Raw genomic sequence first — 24366 nt, forward strand, 5'->3', positions numbered from 1 at the left:
TGTATGATAATCTTATCTCCTACTCCCACCGGCGAACAAGAGTCATCTTATGCCAGTGTTTTTTTCACTTAAAATCTACCAGTAGTTCTGTGAACAGTAGACCTCGCGCTCAGTAAGTTACACTGACCTGTTGTTATGTTTTCTCAAAAATTGATAAATAATTTATTAATTTAAAATGTCTAGAGAAAATCCTAAATAAACATAGAGCTTTCTGTCCTATCGTACCGTGACGTGTCGTCCCGGAATGTGAGTGTGAGCGCTGTTATCAGGTCTGGCTGCAACTGTCTACAACGTTGATGGAAAGATACATTTTCAAGATGTTCGATGTTTTTGAACGGGTAGTATTATAGTCAACTTTCTACTAACGTTGATGGAAAGATACATTTTCAAGATGTTCGATGTTTTTGAACGGGTAATATTATAGTCCACTAAACAGCTGATTTATGATGAATAATTCTATAGTCTGATTTTTTTACTCTAGTATTGGCGTATGAAGGAGGCTCTTTTTTCCTTTTATATTATCCTTGAAATGCAAAATTTCCAAAAACCTTGTATATACGTCGACGCGCAATTAAAAAGGAACATACCTGTCAAATTTCATGAAAATCTATTACCGCGTTTCGCCGTAAATGCGCAACATTTAAACATTAAGAGAAATGCCAAACCGTCGACTTGAATCTTAAGGTGCGTACAAATTTACGCGCCGCGAAAATGAGCAATTCACTTTTAATAAGCTTTTTATACCTGTATCTTACCGTTTCTGTAAAAATACAGATATGATCAGCTGATCAGAATTGAATTGCACATGTTCGTGGTGCGTATATCTGTACGCACATTTAGACCTCACTTCGCTCGGTCATATATCAAATTTCAGTTACATTATTGTATTTGTCATGCTAGACACTATTTTAATTCCTGTATTAAGTATTCATGAGTGTGAAATAAATTTGAATTTAAAAAAAAAATTGAAATAGTATAACCTCATTATTAATAAATATAACCTCCAATATTTGATTGATAAACAAATTGCCTCATCTATTGTCTGAGATAAATTACCAGATACAAATCAGTCAATGTATGATATACGCAATATTCAACATAGACTCTAGTAGATAACTAAAAGTTATCTTGGAGATCGTATCTGCAACCAAGGTCTCTGTCCCGTATAACCTGCTACTGACTTTTCACTTTAAACTGTCTGCATCGCTTATAGATAACTTATCGATGATTCCCATTTAACTAACGCTGACAGTTAAAAAAAAATCTTACAGTACTTGAATCTCCTTATAATACCTCTATAGATATCAGATATATACCTGTATATATACACTGTAACCTCTATATATACCCCTAACTGTCAGCATCGCTTATAGATAACTTATCAATGATCCCATTTAACTAACGCTGACAGTTTAAAATTAATCTTACAGTACTTGCATCTCCTTATAATACCTCTATAGATATCAGATATATACCTGTATATATACACTGTAACCTCTATATATACCCCTATATATGCCTTCACATTATAAACTGTAAAGTGTATTCTGTTATGTGCTACAAATGATCCTCTATATATACAGATATTTACTGTATCATGATTTCTGTTGAGATTAGTATTATAAATCTATATATTATACAGATATATACATCTCAATCTGTAATACCTCTAGAGACTTCATAGATGTAAATACATAGGTATATCAATGTACTTTTTACCTGTGTCTCGAGAAGTTGAATCTCCTTACTGGATCGGAATATCTGTTGTTGTATTTCTCTCTCTTTCTTGTTCTTTCTAATTGTTTCTTTCTTCCTTGATTTCTCAGTTTTTGTGGTGTTTACCTGTCTTGAACAGAGTTTGTTGGATGACACAGTTATAAGAGCTTTCTGTGTTGTGAAGGTGAAAATGATGTGGTAGAGATATCAATATTGGATCAAGCCTACTTTATTTTGTCATAACAAGCTTTTTATACTATTTTTAAGGTAATGTTGAGGTAGATATTGAATGGATATTGTCATAACAACTAAATTACTAAAACAATTTGATATACTAGTTTCTATTATTAATATCAATATCCAGTAGCTAGAGAATTAAACCATAGATACGGTTCAATTATTTTGTTTCTGCTTTATTTTGTACCTATTTATTTGTCTCTGCTTGAACGTAGATAAGCACAATATACACTTAAAGTGAGAGACCTAGTATAACATAGCCAGCCCTACTAGTAGTTAGCTGATGACCAATAAAAGTTGAGCTCTGTCAGGCGTGTCTAGTCTCGGCCAATGACAGTAGAGCTTGACCTCCGTTGGTCGACAGCTAATGGCCAATCATAGGGCTTCACCCAAACTATAATATATTAAGCTACTTAATGTTTAAACTTCCAGTTTTTTTCAAGATTGATAATGGTATAACAACATTAGAAACTATAGAGGATTGCTGACACCGGTATGTTGCTGATCTGATGATCAGCATGCAATCACCGGATTGCTGACATCTGATGTAATATTAACTGTTTATTCTTGTTTAAAATAATCAATTATATTTTATTCAGGAATAGAAATATTTTTGATGATTGAATAATGCATTTTCGAATTTGTTTCATTAATTTTGAAGTATTTTTTTTTTCAATTTGAAAATGATTTTAGTGCGTTTTGAATTGTAAATTGAGTGTGTAATTGATGAATTTTAAGTGACACATAACCTAGCTATATTTGGAGTGTTGTATAAATTAGAATTGGAACCGTTTTGGGCTTATAACCCTGTGGTACTTTTCTGTATGTTGTGTAGCTCTGAATAATTGGATAAATAGATAAATAAATTTGATGGTTTTGACAATATCAAATCGTTCTCCATAGAATCATCCACCACAATATTATCACATTTACAACTTTGCACGGTTGCACAAAAGCTGGTTGAATTTTAACCTTGATTAATTCCACGTGAACCAACCAGAGAAGGCTTTTCATAAAAGACGGCTTCTCTGATTGGTTATCGTGAAATTAATCACGGTTTAAATTTAACCGGTTTTTGTACAACTGGCACAAAGACGGCTTCTCTGATTGGTTCTCGTGGAATTAATCACGGTTAAAATTCAACCGGCTTTTGTGCAACTGGCACAAAGAGTTCTAATACAGTAATACAGCATACATCAGCTCAAATCAAACATAGTGTTCGATTCTCAAATCATACACATTTATACAGAATAAAAAAATTAATTGAATGGTAAATATTCTCTACAAAATATAAAAATTAATTGAATGGTAAATATTCTCTACAGAATATAAAAATTAATTGAATGGTAAATATTCTCTACAAAATATAAAAATTATTGAATGGTAAATATTCTCTACAAAATATAAAAATTAATTGAATGGTAAATATTCTCTACAAAATATAAAAATTAATTGAATGGTAAATATCTCTACAAAATATAAAAATTAATTGAATGGTAAATATTCTCTACATAGACTAAGCGCTGGTTACTTAGCTTTTCAAAAAAGCCTTATCTGGTTGGTTCTCGTGAAATTAATCACGATTGAAATTTAAACAGTTTTTGTGCAACCGGGCCTATAGTTAGGTCCACGTTATAATGGCAGTGTTTGCTTTGCAATGGTATTGCTATCCTTGTCTATCATTCAATAAAGCGGATGGCGATATCTCTTTCTCGCTTTGCTCTGTTGTCAGATCGTCTTTTAACAATGTAGAATTAATAACTAACTAACAAAATATCTCATCTCAATGATGAAAATTCATTATGAAATTATTGAAAAATATAATTTATTACTTAATAAAATATAATTTATTATTTTATACGAGAAAGAACAGTTAATAAATCAATAAACCTGTATCAGCTACCGTCTATAGAAGGCATTTGCAAGACAGAGGATCGGCCACGTTGTCTCCTATATTTCTCCACTGCCGTTATAACGTGGACCTCACTATAGTCTGTTTGATGAATGTACACATCTGCAAAGATGTTCTTACGAATAACCTTTATTATTTTGTGGAAATAGACCTCATTCAAGAGTGCATTTAAAGGCAGTAAGAAGGAGAGAATATTGAAAACAGTATGTGTAAGACAGAGAAAGTGACAGATCGAAATCGAAAGTGATAACGAAATTTTTTGAAGAACACAAAACCGGTAAATCGTCTATGAGGTAATGAACTACATGTAAGCTGCTCTCTGATTGGTTGCATTTGCAGCCGGAGGATTAGCTTACACATTCCAATTATTATGTCATTATCTAACACTGACATCGTTGGCTATTTCAAGGATACACGAAAACAGGTAATTTTGGTTGGTTCCCAAGAGTGCATCACTGTAATTTGCTAGTGAAATCTCCTTATACTGTCAGTATTAGATTGATGAGGAAAGTGTTGGTGTCTATTCATAAGGAATTCTCAATCTGAAAGTTTCAAGTTGATCTCACTATAATAAGAGAGCGTGACATGAATAGAAAAAAATACTATTTTTGTAAAATAGGACAAATCCTCTGTATTCTGAAGATGTAGAGTAAGTAAACTTAGGGGAAAATGGGGCAAAACCGACTGGTTGGGTCAAACTGACCGACCCCTCACCGATTGACTGACTAGTGCTGTAACCATGCGGAAAAAAATTCGCGTGACATGAATAGAAAAAAATAGACTACTATTTTTGTAAAATAGGACAAATCCACTGTATTTTGAAGATGTAGAGTGAGTAAACTTAGGGGAAAATTGGGCAAAACCGACTGGTTGGGTCAAACCGACCCCTCACCGATTAACTGACTGGTGCTGTAACCATGCGGGAAAAAATTCGCATGACATGAATAGAAAAAAATATTATTTTTTAAAATATGACAAATCCACTGTATTCCCAAGATGTAGAGTAAGTGAACTCATTCCCCTGGGTTGGAGAACTCGCTCAATAACTGTTGTATTGTAATCTTTGAAACCCCCAGCGTTTTATTATAGAGAGTTTGTAAAAATTATGAAAACTGCTAAATATTTCTTCCAAAAGAATAATTTGATAGTGGGTTTCATTGGGGATCCTATTTGGAATGGGAGATTACTCTCTCGATTTAAAATCTTTGTCCCTCATATTTTATTTATTTATTTTATTACTCTAATTTTTACAAGAAACACTGAATGGGAGAGAAAAACTAAGGATACTCCTTGTACTATTTCTCTCCCAAATTTAGATAATAATTTAGAAGTCCGAAATGAGGTTATGATTCCACTTTTCTGAAATTTAGTTCTTTTTCACTCAAAAACAACAGAAATATGAATCCAAACCCATGGTTTCAAATCCATTGTTTCAGAAGGTGGTCATGTGATAGATGATTTCGATAGGAAAGAGTGATTTTGATGTAGTTCCAAGAGAAAATGAATGGCGAAAACCGCACACTGATATCCCAACCGTCTATCAGTTTGTGATTTAAATTATGTTCTATAAAATATTGAAGACTCTGAGAAAAAATCATCCCAAATTACATAAACATCTTCACTTTCATCATGACATTATTTCTATCACATATTGCCTGAGTCATACTTCAAACAATATTATCGTATTTACATCATACCTATTACATTACCTAATTCATGCTTTCCACTTTATTTACAGTATCTTATTCACATCAAATGAGATTAAATTGTCAGCATCTGTAGAATGGGAATCAGCTATGTAATTCGTAAGGAATGCAGGTACCATAGTGAGGTCCACGTTATGATGGCAATGTTTGATTAGTAATAGTATTGCTATCCTTGTCTATCATTCAACAAACCGAATAGCGCTATCTCTTTCTCGCTTTCCTCTGTTGCCAGATCGTCTTTTAACAATGTTTAATTGATAATTAATTGACAAACTATTTCATCCTAATTATGAAAATTCATTATGATATTATTGAAAAATATAATTTCTTGCTTAATAAAATATCATTGATAATTTTAAACGAGAATGAACATTTAATATTACATCAATAAACCTGTATCAGCTACCGTCTATAGAAGGAATTAAATAGAGAATGCCATCTGTAACTAGTTGGCCGCTATGGCTTCGTATAAAATGAGTGCTCCTATCCAGAGATTGTCAGTTTGGTGTAAGGGTAAGTATTCCTGACTAGCAATTGGGAGGTACCGGGTTCGATTCCCGGGCTGGCAACTAATTTTTGGATGGTAGTTCTCATCGAATTTTCATCTAGCTGTTAACCCTGTTGTCAATGTCTGCAGTAGCAGAAGTCTTCGGGGTGATTTACAGCATTTATTTAGGATTTTCGTTAAATAATAATTAATAATTATGTCTATAGAAGGCATTGACAAGACAGAGGTTCGGCAATGTTGTTCTCCTATCTTTCTCCACTGCCATTATAACGTGGACCTCATTATAGTATAACGTGAGTCTTTCTGTAATAATACTGTATTCAGGCTACAGTATTCCTTTCCTTATCAAATCATCTTATTTTTCTTTCTCAGTAATTTCTCATCAAATTATTTCTACGATTCAATCTCTCTCTCTCTTTCTATCTCTTCAATTTGGTAGAGAGTTAGTGGGGAGGATATTTTTAATATTCTTTCCGAAGAATGGACATTGATATGTCCAAAGCTCCGCCAATTTATGTAGATGCATAACAATATGATTATTATCTATAGTTTTTATATTACAAATTGCTTTTTCATATCATATACAGTTCAATAATTATTTTCTTAGTCTATATCATGTAAATTCATCTATAATTTTGCTGTATTGTAAGCTATTGTATATAAGTGTATAAGACAGTATATATTGTAATCTACATAAATAAAGTACTCAATCAATCAATCAATCAATCAATCAATATAATGAGATATATTTTGTCAGCATTCCTTATGATAATAACATCAATGCTTCTCATTTAGCCAATGCTTCCAGTAAATATCATTCTATTAAATTTACCTTTATTATCAAATTATTTCAATTTGTGTCACCAATTCATCTTCTCACATCTATCCTCTCTCTCCTGTTTTCATATTATTATTAATCTGTTTCATTCTCTCTCTCCTGTTTTCATACTATTATTATTCTCTGTCTCATTCTCTTTCCTCAGTTTTCATATCATTATTATATTTGTAATAATATATTATAATTTATATTCATACCAGTAAATATCACCGTATTGAATTTACCTTTATTATCAAATTATTTCAATTTGTCCCTCGAACTCACCTCCTCACATCTATCCTCTCTCTTCCATTCTCATATTATTATTAATCTCTGTTCCATTCTCTCTCTCCTGTTTTCATACTATTATTATTCTCTGTCTCATTCTTTTTCCTCAGTGTTCATATCATTATTATTTGCTCCTCCTATCATATCAATAGCTCAAACACGTCTACAGATAATTCACTTGCAGTCATTTGACTTGGTTACGTCAAGTATTGTTTACGTAATCAGCTGATGGTTACCATGGTAACCGAGATGATTGTTTAGTCACGTGTTAATAATGAGATTCACTTTCAACTGTCTGGCCCGGTTGCACAAGTGCTGGTTTAATTTTGATATTGATTAATTCACGAGAACCAATCAGAGAAGGCGTTTTTGAAAAGAAGGCTTCTCTGATTGGTTCTCGTGTAATTAATCAGGATTAGAATTTAACTGGTTTTTCTGCAACCGAAACTTAGAAAATTGTTTTTAATGAAAGTTTTAATGGTTGAGCATTTTATGTCGTTCTTATGGAATGTTTATAGTTTAAAATCAACCTCACTAACGATGTCACGGGTTTTAATATTCAATATTATTTATTAATTCGGTTTGAGATATCTGGCGGGTCCAACTACCTGAAGGTAGAAAATGCAACAGGTTGATGGGATCGGAAAGGGTTGTCCTTTTACTTTCCTTGCCCTATTACCATAGGTAAGGAAAGTATTGCTTTCCGAAAAAAATTAAGGTACCCCAATTTCTAAATTTCTATACGTTTCAAGGTCCCCTGAGTCCAAAAAAGTGGTTTTTGAGTATTGGTCTGTATGTGTGTGTGTGTGTATGAGTGTATGTGCGTCTGTGTACACGATATCTCATCTCCCAATCAATGGAATGACTTGAAATTTGGAACTTAAGGTCCTTTCACTATGAGGATCCGACACGAACAATTTCGATCAATGCAATTCAAAATGGCGGCTGAAATGGCGAAAATGTTGTCAAAAACAGGGTTTTTCGCGATTTTATTGAAAACGGCTCCAACGATTTTGATCAAATTCATACCTGAAATATTTGATAAGCCATTGATAAGCTCTATCGACTGCCACAAGTCCCATATCTGTAAAAATTTCAGGAGCACCGCCTCATCTATGCAAAGTTTGATTTTAGATTCCCAATTATCAGTCTTCAGATACAATTAAAAACTAGAAAATTCAAGTGGAAAAGATTCAGCATGAAAATCTCTACAATTAATGTTCAGTAACATTCTCACCTAAAATTGAAAATAAGCTCGAAATGCGAGAAAATAAGATAATTCAATTGCAAACTGTTGGCAACTGTTGATTCTATTAAATCATTCACTATGAAGAGATAGCAGACTTCGTGTGTCTGCAGCGCTATTGACCTGTCACCAGCTGTCTCAGATCTTAGAATAGTAGATTTGATATGCGCGGGAACACTAGCGTCAGAGTTGATCAATTTTCATAACGGCAAGGAAAGTTGTGTGAGTGCGCCACACCAGATTTTTGTTTATAAAGGTGGCAATATTTCTTCCTTCATGATTTTTCTATTGTTCAATAATAGTTGGAGAGTATGACAATTTTCTTGATTTGAGCCTTCCCTCTTGTTGTTGACTATAGAGAGCACATTTCGGAGTAGATATTTTGTGGACCCACCGTTCGTCCGTAACGCTCGTATTATTCAACCCCGTACTGGCCGGTATGAAACTGCTATAAAATTACACTCCAAACTTTCATTTGACGAGAAAATAAAGTAAAAGCATTAAGAAATCATACTCTCCAGAGATCTATCTGTCTATAATAGTCCTATAACCATCCTCGGTAATCTATAGGCAAAAATTTAAAGTTAATCAGTTGAGTAGTTGAGACGTGATGATGCGTCATTCGTGAATTTCCTTTTCCGTATCTGTATAATCCAATTCTTTCCTTTATTATATTTTAGAAAATGAAGTATATAACTCAGCTTCTTGAAGAAAATATTGATTAATCTAATATTAATTTTGAATTATCAAAAGATATACCCGAATAACTTTCAAGAGATTCGAATGGCCACCAATTAAACAGGACAGGTCCGGTTCAAGTAAGTTCAAAAGACTTCTAAGTTGTAATTTAGTATTATCAATCCATTCCATCTAATTGCAGTGTGATTTCTAATTAGTAGTTGTTGCAGTGGTAAATGAAATCGCATCAAATTGTATGCAGTAATGCATTATTAAATTGTGGGAACTCATACATAAAACGTATCATGCCATGCTTCTTGGATTGATAACCGTCTTCACAGTTTTCACAAGAAACAATCAGCCAGTTCAGTTCGATAAACTTGGAGCATGATCTTGAAAGAGGAATTATCATCAGAATAACGAAAGTTCATCTTTATCAATTATTATAGAAGATAATCAGGGAAGTATGACCAGAAATCACGTACATATTAATTCTTTTTAGGTCTCCAAGATGAACAACTGATATGCTTCTAGAATTTAGTTTAATTTATATTGGAATAAAGAAATTGAATTGAATTGAGTTCAATCCCCTATTATTGAATTGAATAGTTATTATTCTTGTGAGGTCTTCAAGATTTGGAATTAATATGCTACTACTCAGAGAGTTTTTCGAAATTCCTTTTTCAAAAATTATACAGTATTCGCACGAACAGCATTGAAACAACCAAACATAAAATTCAGTGTAGTTATTTCTCGTGAAGAGCTATGTGATGCTGGTAGTCTCTCATACTGTGCCGTTCTTAAACTTTCACCCCAACAAAACAGTAGTAATAGATAAAATTCGACAGTAATCGGCTTGAGTTTACAAAAACCGGCTTGAAATTTGGAGCATAGATTATCAATACCATGGGATGGGAATATCTTCTTATATTATGCTATCTTTTCTCTATGGTATCACCATGAATGATACAGTATCAACACAATATGATACAGTATCTTATCAATTTGATACAAAGCTTCCAACCTTTGAATGAATTCTACAAACCATGGGAAATCTTTTTATGTTATATTTTTTCTATGGTATCACTATAATTGATTCAGTAACAACAAAATATGATACAGTACCATATCAATTTAATACAAAGCTCCCAAACTTTGAATTAATTCTACAAATCATGGAATATCTTCTCATCTATAATAGATAGATAGATAGTTCAGCAGCCACTGACCTCCTCTCAAAGGGGTATATGGACTTGTCAATCATTTACATTATTCAACTTGAATTGTACATTTATAAAACAGATTGTTAGTCATATACTCTCAAAGTCCTACGAAAAATCACCGTGAACTAAAGCAGCTGAAAAACTCCTGAATCGAATAAAACACTACTGTTCTTCCAGTTCTGGCTTCAACTGAACTCTCAGTTTTTCAAGCGTTTGACAGGTTGAATGTGTTGGCAATGCATTGAATAGATGAATACCTACGCTAACCTAACCTTACCTAACCTAACCTAACCTAACCTAACCTAACCGAACCTAACCTAACCTAACCTACCTAACGCTAACCTAACGCTAACCTAACGCTAACCTAACCTAACCTAACCTAACCTAACCTAACCTAACCTAACCTAACCTAACCTAAATCCGAAGGATGATAGATCACTTGTTCGAGCGGCTAAATTCCACTGTAATATTACCTCACTGTAGACAATCTCCATTGTACAGAGACCGCAAATTGGCGACCGCTAATAATTATTCAGAGCGTACCTGGAATTGCTGTGAGAAGATGTTTATCAAAAACGAGGAAAACCGTCCGATAAGCAATTACCTGTAAGACAATGATCACGTCTGTAATTTATCTAACCGAAAACGATTCCATTCTGATTACTTCCCAGTGGGGTTCACTTCAAAATGTCAGCATTACATCAATATCAAAGCTGTCAGCCAATGCTTCCTGTAGTGGGGTCCACATTATAATGGCAGTGGAGAAAGATGGGAGAACAATGTTGCCGATCATCTGTTTTGTCAATGCCTTCTATAGACGGTAGCTTAAACAGGTTTATTGATGTAATATCAACTGTTCATTCACGTTTGAAATAATCAATTATTTGAATGAAAAAGACTAAGAAATTGTCAAAAAACCACTGATTTATTGATAATTAGAAAGACCGGTTTCCGTTATTACACCATTGTCAATCTGTGATAAACTGTTCATCTCTCTGTTTATCTCTGTTAAACTGTTTATTGAATGAAAAAGACTAAGAAATTGTCAAAAAACCACTGATTTATTGATAATTATAAAGACCGGTTTCGGTTATTACACCTGATAAACTGTTTATCAGAGATTGACAATGGTGTAATAACCGAAACCGGTCTCTCTAATTATCAATAAATCAGTGGTTTTTTTGACAATTTCTTAGTCTTTTTCATTCAATATGAATAATTACCACAATATCAACTCCTCAACTACACAAAAAATCAATTATTTTTTTCTCAATATTTCTTAATGAATTTTCATAATTAGGATGAAATATTTTGTTAATTAATTATTAATTCTACATTGTTAAAAGACGATCTGACAACAGAGCAAAGCGAGAAAGAGATAGCGCTATCCGCTTTGTTGAATGATAGTCAAGGATAGCTATACCATTGCTAATCAAACACTGCCATTATAACGTGGACCTCACTATAGATAATCAACATCGATTCCTATACATCGATTGCTGAAATTTTGGAGAGAATCTCACTATAGAGAAACAATATGCTATAACCTATAGAGAAACTATAACCATAGAGAAACAATATGCTATAACCTATGTTATAATCTATAAAGAAACTATAAGCATAGAATAGAATTCTTTATTGTCATTAAACACTTAAGGCAATAGACATAGTCATCAAGAAGCAAAATACATACAATATTCATACAATAGTCACACTGATAAATACAGAATAAAGCAATTCACACAAATCAACATGGAGTTTGAACACACATAACAATAAGCTTACACAAAATATATGAGTTCTAGAAATGCGAATTTAAATCCATAATTTATAGTTTTAGTTCATGAAATCATACGAATACACTAACAAGTCTTCCAGCAGTATTTATTTATTTACTTCATATCACTTAAAAATGGTATCAATGTCCAAAACATGACTGTTGTGATTGAGTAATTATTCAAAAGGGTAGGTACTGTGATTTTTATTTTCATTTCTATTTCTATAGAAAGTAGCCCTATACAGAAAAGAGACATATGAGTTCTATACATGAATAATACTTAAATAGACATAGCCTAGAATTACATTCAAGCAGTGAAATAAGTCATGAAAAAAAGGCTCTCCATACTCAGATCATGCCATTCTTGAAGTGAATAAAGTGGTTTGGCTTTCAGGAACGTGAGCATTATATATTTAAATCTTCTAAAGGTAACATTTCTAGCGTCTAGTGGTACCTTATTGAATAATTTTATTTCTAGAGAAACAATATGCTATAACCTATTCTATAACCTATGTTTCTTTATGCTATAGCCTCATTACTAGAATTGCGGTTTAATTGGGTGAGGATTACTCTTATTAGATGAGGTATTATTAGAGGAGTATTTAGACACAGGAGAAGGAAGCCATCGTCTTCTCTAAGCCGTGATTTGGATGAGGAAGAACACTTGGTTTCCTTATTTCGTGATTTAGATTAGGAATACCATAGGGCCTAATACATACCACGATCCTCATCAATTGAGTCTAGATTGATTTTCGGTGCGTTTTCCTTAATTGAATCCCATCAACTGAGGTTGATAATTGAGGACATTTCTGGCTGAACAGCTGGTTTCAATCAATTCTCACATGACGCAAGTGAAGCCTCATTTGTGACCAGTAATTGTTGACGAATGCGTTTCAAATATCTACAAAAAAACGTGTATAGTAAGGTCCACGTTATAAAGGCAGTGTTTGATTAGCAATGGTATTGCTATCCTTGTCTATCATTCAACACAACGGATAGCGCTATCTCTTTCTCGCTTTGTTCTGTTGTCAGATCGTCTTTTAACAATGTAGAATTGATAATTAATTAACAAAATATATAATTTCAATTATGAAAACTCAATATGAAATTATTGAAGAATATAATTTTCATGTTTAATAAAATATAATTTATTATTTTGAAGGAGAATGAACTATTAATATCACAATATTGGGGGACCGAGCTTTGCTCTGGAGTGTATAGCATAGAAAATTTGTAACAAAAGATCGAATTTATAGTTTATATTTATTCATTCATTTTCTCAGTCGTACAATTATTTTCACAGTTATATGAGGAGGCACAACAGGCTTATGCCCAAAACTGTCCCTTTTTAAATGTATACTACAATCCAAATCAAAATCTAGGTTAAGCTACTATCACTCATCAAAATATCAATTTATTCACACTTCATCCATTACAAATAGATATACTATGAATTCAATTTAGAATGATATACTATGTTTGCTACAATATTTGTTAACATGTACTATTCTACACTAACAGCATCTAGTTACTTTTTTTGGTTTTTCTAAAGTAAACATGTTTTCTAAAAAAAAGAAATGAACGAACATAAGTTTTTCTTGCTGAATTTTTCTTCTCGTGAGATCAGCTGAATGATCCCACACATGCACTCGTTCACTCACTTCCATTACGGTACCGACAGATGACAAAATCTCCAGCTGTTTTTCCAAGGACGTATGTCCTCTAGCGAGAGTTATCCCAGGGTTGAGACCTTGTGCAATCAAATTTTCATATCATAAACCTACTTTGTTGCAAATTTCGTGAGAATCGTTGAAGCCGTTTCCGAGATTCGGTCACATACAGATAATAATATGAAAATATAAACATCCAAACATATAAACAGAAATTGATTGTTTAATAGTATAGTATTAATAAACCTGTATCAGCTACCGTCTATAGAAGGCATTGACAAGATTGAGGATCGGCAACATTGTTCTTCTATCTTTCTCCACTGCCATTATAACGTGGACCTCACTATAGTATCTATGAAGTTGTGTGACTTCCTCATCATAGTGCAGTCTCATAATGTGAAAAGTAATTTTTTGTAGAAAGCGTTTGAAAGATCTACGAAAAAAAGTTGTAATATCTATGAAGCAGTGTAACTTCCTCGTCATAGGACGGGACACACTGGATTGTGGCCTTGATAGATGTTGGTTAGTTGTGGCAAGGTGTTCGAGTAATTTGAATTATTGTTGTAGATGGAACCAGTTTGGGTTGGGGTGCCACAAGGTTCGATAATGGGACCTGTTTCGTTTCGAATTTTGTTCGAATGTTACCTTGTCTGTTATCTCGCTTATCTTGAACAAACTACATTCATAGTCGTTTGAGGTGGATCTTGAAATCTAGCTAGCCTTATCCATAATAGTGTATCAATTTTAATAAAAAATGGAGAGAAATCATAATATTATTCCCATATCCAATGAATCATGACTTGAACAAGATGAATTGAAAATGTTATCTTGTAGCTGTGTCATATAACAGGGGTGCTGTTGCAGGGGACTGTGAGTGCCGGTTGCACAAAAGCTGGTTAAATTTTAACTGTGATTAATCTCACGAGAACCAATCAGAGAAGCTGTCTTTTCTAAAAGGCCTTCTCTGATTCTAATAGAAAAAATAGCCATTAGAAAATTCTGGTTACGGAAATCATGGTAGAGAGAAGCTTAATGTAGTTAAAGTTTAGGTCGCTAGAAAGGGCTGGCTGACTCATTTGATACAAAACTGAGTGATATTGTATCATGTCGAAGATACGGACACAGAACACAACCTATATATAGGAGTTCTCTCTGATTCAGGATAATATTACTATAGGCTCGGTTGCTACGAAAGGGGTGATACTGTATCACATAATATAGTTGAGGCTAGCAGGTAACCCGCAGGGGTCTATTTTGAAACATGACAAACTGAAAACTTAACGTTCTGAAATCTTGAAAGATTGATTAAAATATGCCTATAACCATCCTCGGTTAATTAAGAATCTATATGCAAAATTTCAAGTTAATGAGTTGAGTAGTTCAGACGTGATGATGCGTCAAACATAATTATCCTATCCCGTACGTGCATGAGTCAGCTCTTTACTTTATTATAGTATAGATATAGACTGGGCTGCTCAAAAGCCTGCTTGTAAGATTTAACCGTGATTCAAAAGTATGAGAATCAATAATGGGAGAAGAAGAGGAAAGAAAAGGAAGGAGGAGGAAAAGAAGAAGAAGAAGACAGGAGAAGGAGGAGAAGAAGACGAAGAAGACAAGAGAAGAAGATAGGAGAAGAGGAAGGAGAAGAAAAATACAGGAGAAGGAAGAGAAGAAGACAAAAGAAGGAGGAGAAAAAGAGAGAAGGGAAGAGAAGAAAAAAGACAGGAGAAGTAGAAGAAGCAGACAAGAGAAGGAGAAGAGAGAAGGGAAGAGAAGAAGAAGAAGGCAGAAGGAGAAGGAAAAGGAGAAGAAGAAGACATGATGAGGAGAGGAAGAAGTCATGAGAAAGAGGAGTAGAAGAAGAGAGGAGAAGAAGAAGAAGAAGAAGAAGAAGAAGAAGAAGAAGAAGAAGAAGAAGAAGAAGAAGAAGAGAAGAAGAAGAAGAAGTAGCAGAAGGTTACAGAGATGAAGAATAACTATTATTTTAAAGATGGAGAAGAAATCTGAAGAGCTATATATACGTGAAGCCAGTCACTGTGCAAAATAAAACCGTACAGTTTTTGAAAACAATTGAACGCATCTTGAAAGGATAGACGATGAGAGCGGTTCGTTAATATTGAGCGTTTCACTTCAAATTATCAGCATCAATAGAATGGGAAGGAGTGATGCCTGTCATGAGTTATGTTGCCTGTCTAAAATGAATCTTAACTATAAAGTGAAGAGGATTTAGAACAATGAGTATGAAGTGACGTAACAATGAGAGCAAGAGAGAGAGAGAGAGAGTTAGTGAGAGAGTGTGTGTGAGAGAGAGGAAGTGATAGCATTTCCAATGTCAGTCAGTATTACGAAATATATCACACTTCATGAATGTGTGTACAGTGGCATTTTCATTGAAGAGAGATGAAAGATTAAAATATCATTCAACTCAATATTATCATATTATTCTGAATAATTTTTTGCGGAGATGTGTGGAATAGGTTCTAAGTGATTCCCACTATAAGTGAGGTTCACGTTATAATGGCAGTGGAGAAAGATAGAACAACGTTCTATCGTTGCCGATCCTCTGTCTTGTCCATGCCTTCTATAGACTGTAGCTGATACAGGTTTGTTGATGTAATATTAACTGTTCATTCTCGTTTAAAATAATCTATTATATTTTATTAAGCAAGAAATTATATTTTTAATAATTTCATAATGAATTTAAATAATTAAGATGAAATATTTTGTTAATTGATTATTAATTCTACATTGTTGAAAATTATCTGGCAATGTTGTGTAGCTAGAAAAGGATGCGCTGATATCGAATGATAAACAAGGATAGCAACACCAAAGTTAATGAAATACTGCCTTTATAACGTGGACCTCACTATATTAGATGCATCGCTTTAAAGTTCTGCTCTCCAATAAGTATCTTCTTTGATAATCAGCCTATTTTTAATTCCATCTGTAGTACCTGCTTTGCTTGACAGAGAATGAAAACCATTTGTTTTTATGAGAGTGTTCACATATTTACAGTCTTCCAATGTATGAACACTCCTATAAGAGAACACAGAATTCATTAAGCTTTTAATTCTCATGATTTCTAATGTGATTATTCATACTTGCTCGATCAGGCTGTGTGGGAAGTCTAATTGGAACTTGTGGGAATTATATTATTGTCTCTGCTGTGTCTGAATCAAGCTTCAGATAGCAAGGCAGAGAAACTGATGTTTGGAAATCAAAATATTTTAAATTAATTGCAATCGGAGCAATTCAATCTAAGTATGATTTCTCACAACATTCAAAATCTCTGGATAAATTCTATGAGAATCAAATGATTTATTGTTTCCTTCAACCAATATTCACCAATGATTTGTTATGTAGAAATGGTGAATTTCAAAAGTGAAATGAATTTGTGGGGCAATATGAATCGTTACTCCGAATCTCGATATCGTATAACCTTAAACAATCGTCCCAAAAGACTCAATATTATTATTTCTTCATCAGAAATTCATTAATACAACACTATTTATTGCATTATAAGCCAAGAGTTCAACGATTGACATAACTTACATCATTCAACAACTCACTGAATTGAAAATAACTTGATCGCTACCCCAGGATCTCAAAAATAACTACAAAATTCTTTCATGAATAACGTTTTTATTATGCAGCAACTTATCAATGTTGTCAACGATAACACGAAGGCTTGAGTGGACTGGCTATTTCAAGTGAAATACTTTCAAAATCACGATAATATGTGGAAATAGCTGCATAAATATTGTCGGAGAACTGGATTTGTAATACCGGTAACTTGAACTGCCCGCCACAAGGTTAGCGAGTTTAGAAGTCGACAAAAAACGTCGATATGACGTCGACTGTCGACTCTGCAACGCAGTATCGAGATTGGAATTTCTTCAGAACAGATGTTGTAAAGTGAGGTTATGGCTCGTTTAGTGAACTCAAGGAGTTTTATACGCAAATTATTAGTTTTTCGTGAGTGTTCTGTGATAAAAAGTTGTATCCCGACAAGAAACATCATGTCAACGAACTTTAACTACAAGCAAGCTGTGGAGGAACTCAAAACCAACCCGTATTTTGACAAATATTCAAAGAAGATTGCAGCTCTTCAACAGACTTCCCCAGAAGATTTTCTTTCTCGTTTGGAAACCGTGGATAAAAGTAAAAAACCTCCATCACCCACAAAGGATTTAGATTCTAGACCTGAGGTTTGTCAAGTTGGAGAACCAAAACCGTCATCAACATCATTTACTAAAACAAAAGTTCTTGATGATGTCATGAAGATTGAATTAGTTGAAGACAAATCTCCCGACGAAATCAAGGATTTATGGCTGGAGTACCATAAATCTAAGGACACCATAGCCGCTGTGATTCCTCCTGAGAAATTCAAAATTATCTTGGAAAGAGGTGAGAAGTATCAGCTATTTTTGTTACCACTACCAAGAAAGCAGGGTTATGAGTTCATAGTTTGCCAGTTTGCTAGCAATGAAGTCCATTTCACACCATTGATCAGCTACCAAGCTCACAAAGAGAACGCTCCTGAATGTTTAACTATAATCTACTTCCCAGATCTTGAAGAAACAAAAGGAATAGTCTTGATGAAAGGAGAATTCGACAAAAATGTGATAAATGCCATGGAGGCGCAGTGTCTAGCAAACCAGCTTCACCTTTACTACGGAGAAAATAACGAGAAAAGAACAAAATTACTGGAGAGATTCACGAATGACCCGCAAAGTTTCAGGCATATGGATTTGATTGCCGAAATGGAAAACCTTACGTTTTAAACAGTGTGCGTGTTTGGAAATAATTCGTTGGTCATTCTGATAAGTTCATGGACTTGGAACCTGTTTAAAAACTCCGTAAATTGCAAAACAGGACTTGTAGTAAGATTAGTAAAGTATCTTTAATATTCATTTATATATACATTGATACATACAGTATCATTCTACATTATGAATGATTGGAAAAGGAAAAAAGGATTAAATCCCAAAACTACAAAATATTGAAGGATTGTCACGTGAATTTTTGGATTCGTTCCAAAACTACAGCGGTGATATCAATGTGAAGGTTTACTTGATTGGACATTAAATGATTTGAGGTCTTTAACATTTTTATGTATTGATGACATGCCAAAGCAATTAAACTCTGAAACGATACTTGAAGGACTGTCAATGCGACATTCATATATAGTAGACGTTTTTGTCGGGCTAGTAGTCCTGTAACTTTGAAAGAATCTGTAACTTTGAAAGAAAGTTATGTAAAATTGAAATAATCATTGTGCAATATCTCTCAATTCAACTCAATATAATCGTACATAAATTGCGAATTTACATTGTAGTTTTTTTTAATATATAGGAACATTGACAACGTTCATGTAATTGAAATTCAAAGACCCAGTTGTACAAAAGCCTGTTAAATTTTAACCGTGATCAATTCCAGGAGAACCAATCAGAGAAGCCGTCGTTTCAAAAAAAGCCTTCTCTGATTGGTTCTCGTGAAATTAATCACGCTCAAAATTCAACCAGCTTTTCTGCAACTGGCACAAAGTATATATAACTTGATTCACAATGACTGGATTTAATTATTCTCACACTTAACATTCAACTGGCTTTCGTGCAACTGGCACAAGCTATATATAACTTAATCCACAATGACTGGATTTAATTATTTCACAACTACAGTTATGAATAAATTTATTTTTAAAGTATAAAAGAGAAAATAATAGGATAATTTTGATATCTACTTCATTAACCAATAAATTCATTCAAACCATAACAAATTTGCTACATCATTCCAGTCAATGATGCCTACATTTTCTCATTACAATTCAGATGATATAAAATTGAAAACTTGATTTTTCTAACTTCATTGTCTCATCAAATTTTCAACTCCAAAATGATGACTTGCTCACTTATGTGGAAGATATAGTATCAAGTACAAAATAATATGCGTTGAATTATAATTGGAAGAATAAGACGTTGATGCTCTCAATACCACTATATTTTTTTCAAAATATATTTAAATTACAGAACCAGGTCTCATTTCAACACCTGCCACATCTTCAACTGAACTGTCGCCTTGAAACCTGCTTCTGTAATTTGAATAGATTTTGAAAAAATATAATGGTATTAACAACATTAACGTTTTATTCTTTCAACTTTTGAGAAAAAAATACCCCAACATCTCCACCCATAGGCTACTATAGTGTGGTCCACGTTATAATGGCAGTGGATAAAGATAGAAGAATAGCGATGCCGATTCTCTGCATTAATTAATTATATTTCTACACTGTCAAAAACATTATTGCCATCGTTGTGGACCTCGAAGATAGTACCACCGGCTTTGTCGGTTGATAGACAAGGATAGCAATACCAAAGTTGATCAATACTGTCATTATAACGTGGACCTCACTATATCAAAATCTTGATAAGTTATTATATTTTTCACCTGAATAATGTTGCAAGTCGACACTTTAGTGTTGGAAAAATAAATTCGACAATATTGAGGATTCTTCTTAGACGTACAGTAAACAGGTAATTTGAAAAAAATTGTCAATTATTATATTAGGCCCAGTTCACACTGAGGTGGCGTGGCACTGACTTTTTACCACTTCTATACTAGTAGTTCTGTGAACAGTAGACCTCACGCAGTACCTGTACCACCATCGACAAGTACCTGATTGAAACTATAGACCTTATGGAAATACAGCAATAGACTGTCTTCTCCACACATCTGTGTAATCACTTGGTAGCTGATTTATAATGAATAATTCTATAGTCTGATTTTTACTCTAATATTGGCGTATGAAGGAGGCTCCTTTTTCCTTTTATTATTATCCTTGAAATGCAAAATTTCAAAAAACCTTGTATATACGTAGACGCGCAACTAAAAGAGGAACATAACTGTCAAATTTCATGAAAATCTATTACCTCGTTTCGCTGTAAATGCGCAACATTTAAACATGAAGAGAAATGCCAAACCGTCGACTTGAATCTTGAAGACCACACTTCGTTCGGTCAATAAGCATATGGTCCAATGCAAACTGGAGCTCCGCCACTTCTGTTTACATTGAACCATATGTTTATATGGGATTTAAAAAGGGCGCACAATGTTACGTCAGTGTGAATTGGGCCTGATCACAGAGAAAAGATGGCATAAGAAGATATCTCATGGTATAGGGCGTTTCTGAATAAATTTTCAATGCTAACACAAGCCAATAGTCCTAGTAGTTCTTTGGAGCTATGTGACGCTGGTAGTCTCTCATACTGTGCCGTTCTTACACTCTCACCCCAATAAAACAGTAATAATAGACAGACGTTGACAGTAATTGGCTTGAGTTGACAAAAATCGACCTGAAATTTGGAACATAAACGACCTATATAATGGGACAAAACAGTATTCAAAACAGTATTTTGAATTTTTATTGAGAACACTGGATCACTGCCATCTGAACTGTTACAGTTTCTTTTTCATGTGTTTTGTACGTGTTTTGATTTTTGACGCCATCGATCCCACAATTGTGGGTAATGGATGAAGCTGAAGGTATAAAAGTAATAATCAACAGACGTCGACATAATCGGCTTGAAATTTGGTAGAACATAAACGTCCTATACCATGGGATATCTTCTTATGCTATATTTTTTCTATGGCCTTATGTTCATCTTAATATTCAAGCATTTATAAATAATAAATTAACTCTGAGAAAACATTCCCCAACAACGGTCCTGAACTTTTCTTCCTTAATAGGTCTATTTCTTCTAAAGTAAATAATAAAATAAATAAATTCATGTTTATTCCCCAAAAAAACTAAAACTACAACAAAATTACAGAAAATTACAGAAAAAATTAGATAAATTACGATTACATACAATAGTTAGTTACAAGAAATTCTTATAATGTGTCCTCCACATGTTTAGTTTTTTCTGTGTGGAAATTGACCTACTCCACTATGGCGTACCACGTTTTAGAGTAGGTTAAAGTATATTGACAAACTCTCTTGAGATTCAAATGTATTCCAACACCTAAAAATGAAGAAATTGATATATCCTGAAAAATTATAGAATAATTTCCCAAGGTTAGTTATACTACTAAGTATTGACTCAAGTTTGTCGAAAGCCCTGCTTCTAAATGGATTACCACTCTGATGGACCAAAAAAGAGTAGCATTAGCTCTTATGGGAGTGTTCACACAGTGGCAGAATAAAACTGTGTGAACCCTCTCATAAGAACCAATGTTATTCTTCTTCTGCTCAGCAGAGTGGAAATTCACTGGGAAGTAAAGGTTTAGAATGTTCATAAAGAAGAAAAAATATGGAATATTAAGAGGTAAAAATGTGAACTCTTCCTCAATAGAAAAAAATAAATATTGAAATGTAAAAATGAGGACTCTGAAGGAAAACTTTTGGTGTTAATTTATCTAATTTGAATGAGTTAAATACAACTGTAATATTCTCATCTGACACAGTGGGTCAGATAATATTCAAACTCAAATATAACATCAAAGTACTGTACATAAATCCAAGTGTTGGATGATAATGATGGGAAATATATATCATTGGAATAAGAGATAGAAATTAATATATTTATGGTATAGGAAATACTCAAATAATGCTCATCCACATTAAATTAATATATTTATGATATTTAAATACTGAAATGCGAATTCATACACTATTTTAATTACTGTAACTATATTGGAATAATTGATAAAATTTGTTGAATAAGAATTTATACTGTGGAATTTCTCCACAGTATATTTTTAATTTTTATTCCAATAATTATATTTTTATTCCAATAATTATATTGGAATTGTTGTGACTTGGTTTCTAATCCAGATTTTCTCGATTTTTTTACAGACTGGCGCCCTTTCTAATTTAAGTGACCTCCAACACACCCAAAATGTCGTTCATAGTCAACTTTGTTGTAGACACCTACACGGATGTCATGGAGAACAGAAGTGGTGAGTTACCTATATAATTTTAATGTGATATATTTCTTCTATAGTCAATCAACCAATCAATTTTTTTTTACTCATTCTCGTACAAGTTTGTTGAATCAAAATAGTGTATTGTCAAATTAAAAATGAAATCAACATAAAATATGAAGGGCACAGGGGAAAAATGAACATTATTCTCAGCTTAGAAGGAGAAGAAGAAAAAGAAGAAGAAAAAAGATTTAGTGACTTTGATCGTTTTCCCCTTTGCCCTCCATATGTAATAATAGTTTATTTGCATCACTCATTCTATTGTGCAACTCACTCAGTCTATTGTCCTTTTTCATTTCTCCCAATTTTTCCCACATTTTCGCAGATTCCAAAATGAAAAACTGTCATGAGGTCTTGGTAATAAACGCATCGTTTTAAAAATATTTGAGGAAAAAATTCCTCCTCTTCCTCTTCCACAATCCATTAAAATTCTAATGATGACTAATGATTTTAGATTTAATAGTCATCTTAATTAGTCCAATAAAGTCAGTATTACCATAGAGAAACAATAGCGTAAGTAGATATCTCATGGTATAAGGCGTTTATGTCGCAATTTTCACAGTTATTTCAAGCCGATTACTGTTGATTATTGTCGAATTTTACTGTTTTGTTGGGGTGACTGCGTATGAGCGGCACAATATGAGAGACCACCAAAGTCACACAGCTTCACGGAAAAGAATTATTGCATGAACTATCGGCTTGAGATAACAGTAAAAGTTGCGACCTAAACGCCCTATACCATGGGATATCTACTACATGTCTACATGGTATTGCTATTGTCTACATGGTATTTCTGATATAAATTCTCTTTCTTAAATAAAAATACCAAGAAATTGTCAAAAACCACAGATTTATTGATACTTAGAAAGACCGGTTTCGGTTATTACACCATTGTCAATCTCTGATAAACTCCTCATTTGCTTTTTGTATTTTGTTTTTGGCGAATAAATTCATTCATTCATATCCTACATTCTCAGTGGATAGAAATCGATCATCACCTTTATTTCGTTTTCAATCCAATTTCATGTCTATAAGATCATTTATTATTTTCTCTCGATTTTTGCAGATCCCAGAGTGAAAGACTGGCCCCTTATGAGCAGTCCAGGACCCACCCTTGCCATAGTGCTTGTCTACGCGTTCTGTGTAAAAGTGGTCGGACCTAAACTCATGGAGAAGAGGAAACCCTTCCAGCTCAAGAACACACTCATCATCTACAACCTTATACAAGTCATATTCAGCTCGTGGCTGTTCTATGAGGTGAGTTTTCAACCACAGAAAATCCGTTTTTATTCTTGAAATTTCAAAAATGTGCTTAAAATCATCTACAACCTTATACAAGTCATATTCAACTCGTGGCTGTTCTACGAGGTGGGTTTTTTACTAGGGGAAATTTGTTTTTATTCTTGAAATTTCTAAAATGTGCTTAAAATCATCTACAACCTCATTCAAGTCATATTCAGCTCGTGGCTGTTCTATGAGGTTAGTCTCCACTAGAAGAAATTTGTTTTTATTACATTCATTCATTCATTTATTACATTCCTTAATCACAACATCAAATTAATGATTGGGAGAAAATCAACAGGATAACCCCAAAACTGTTCCTCTC

General features: G+C 33.4%; 2 protein-coding genes across 2 annotated transcripts in view; both read left to right on the forward strand.

Moving 5' to 3' along the window:
- Positions 1–24366, forward strand: part of LOC111058755 (elongation of very long chain fatty acids protein AAEL008004-like) — an 82950-nt gene that overhangs the window by 38305 nt on the left and 20279 nt on the right. The window contains exons 3-4 of the mRNA XM_039439585.1: positions 22633–22736; positions 23827–24017. Of these exons, the coding sequence (XP_039295519.1) occupies positions 22676–22736; positions 23827–24017 (252 nt within the window). The 5' untranslated portion in view covers positions 22633–22675. The remainder of the gene's footprint in view (positions 1–22632; positions 22737–23826; positions 24018–24366) is intronic.
- On the forward strand, positions 17798–18562 carry LOC111062978 (ATP synthase mitochondrial F1 complex assembly factor 1). Its single transcript, XM_022350670.2, has one exon. The coding sequence runs from the start codon at positions 17798–17800 to the stop codon at positions 18560–18562; it is 765 nt and encodes a 254-aa protein (XP_022206362.2).

The sequence above is a fragment of the Nilaparvata lugens genome, chromosome 13 (assembly GCF_014356525.2).
Source record: "Nilaparvata lugens isolate BPH chromosome 13, ASM1435652v1, whole genome shotgun sequence".
Classification (NCBI taxonomy): Eukaryota; Metazoa; Arthropoda; class Insecta; order Hemiptera; family Delphacidae; genus Nilaparvata; species Nilaparvata lugens.

Coding starts and splice junctions, on each gene's coding strand:
- LOC111062978 (XM_022350670.2), top strand. CDS start 17,798: ATGTCAACGAACTTTAACTACAAGCAAGCTGTGGAGGAACTCAAAACC.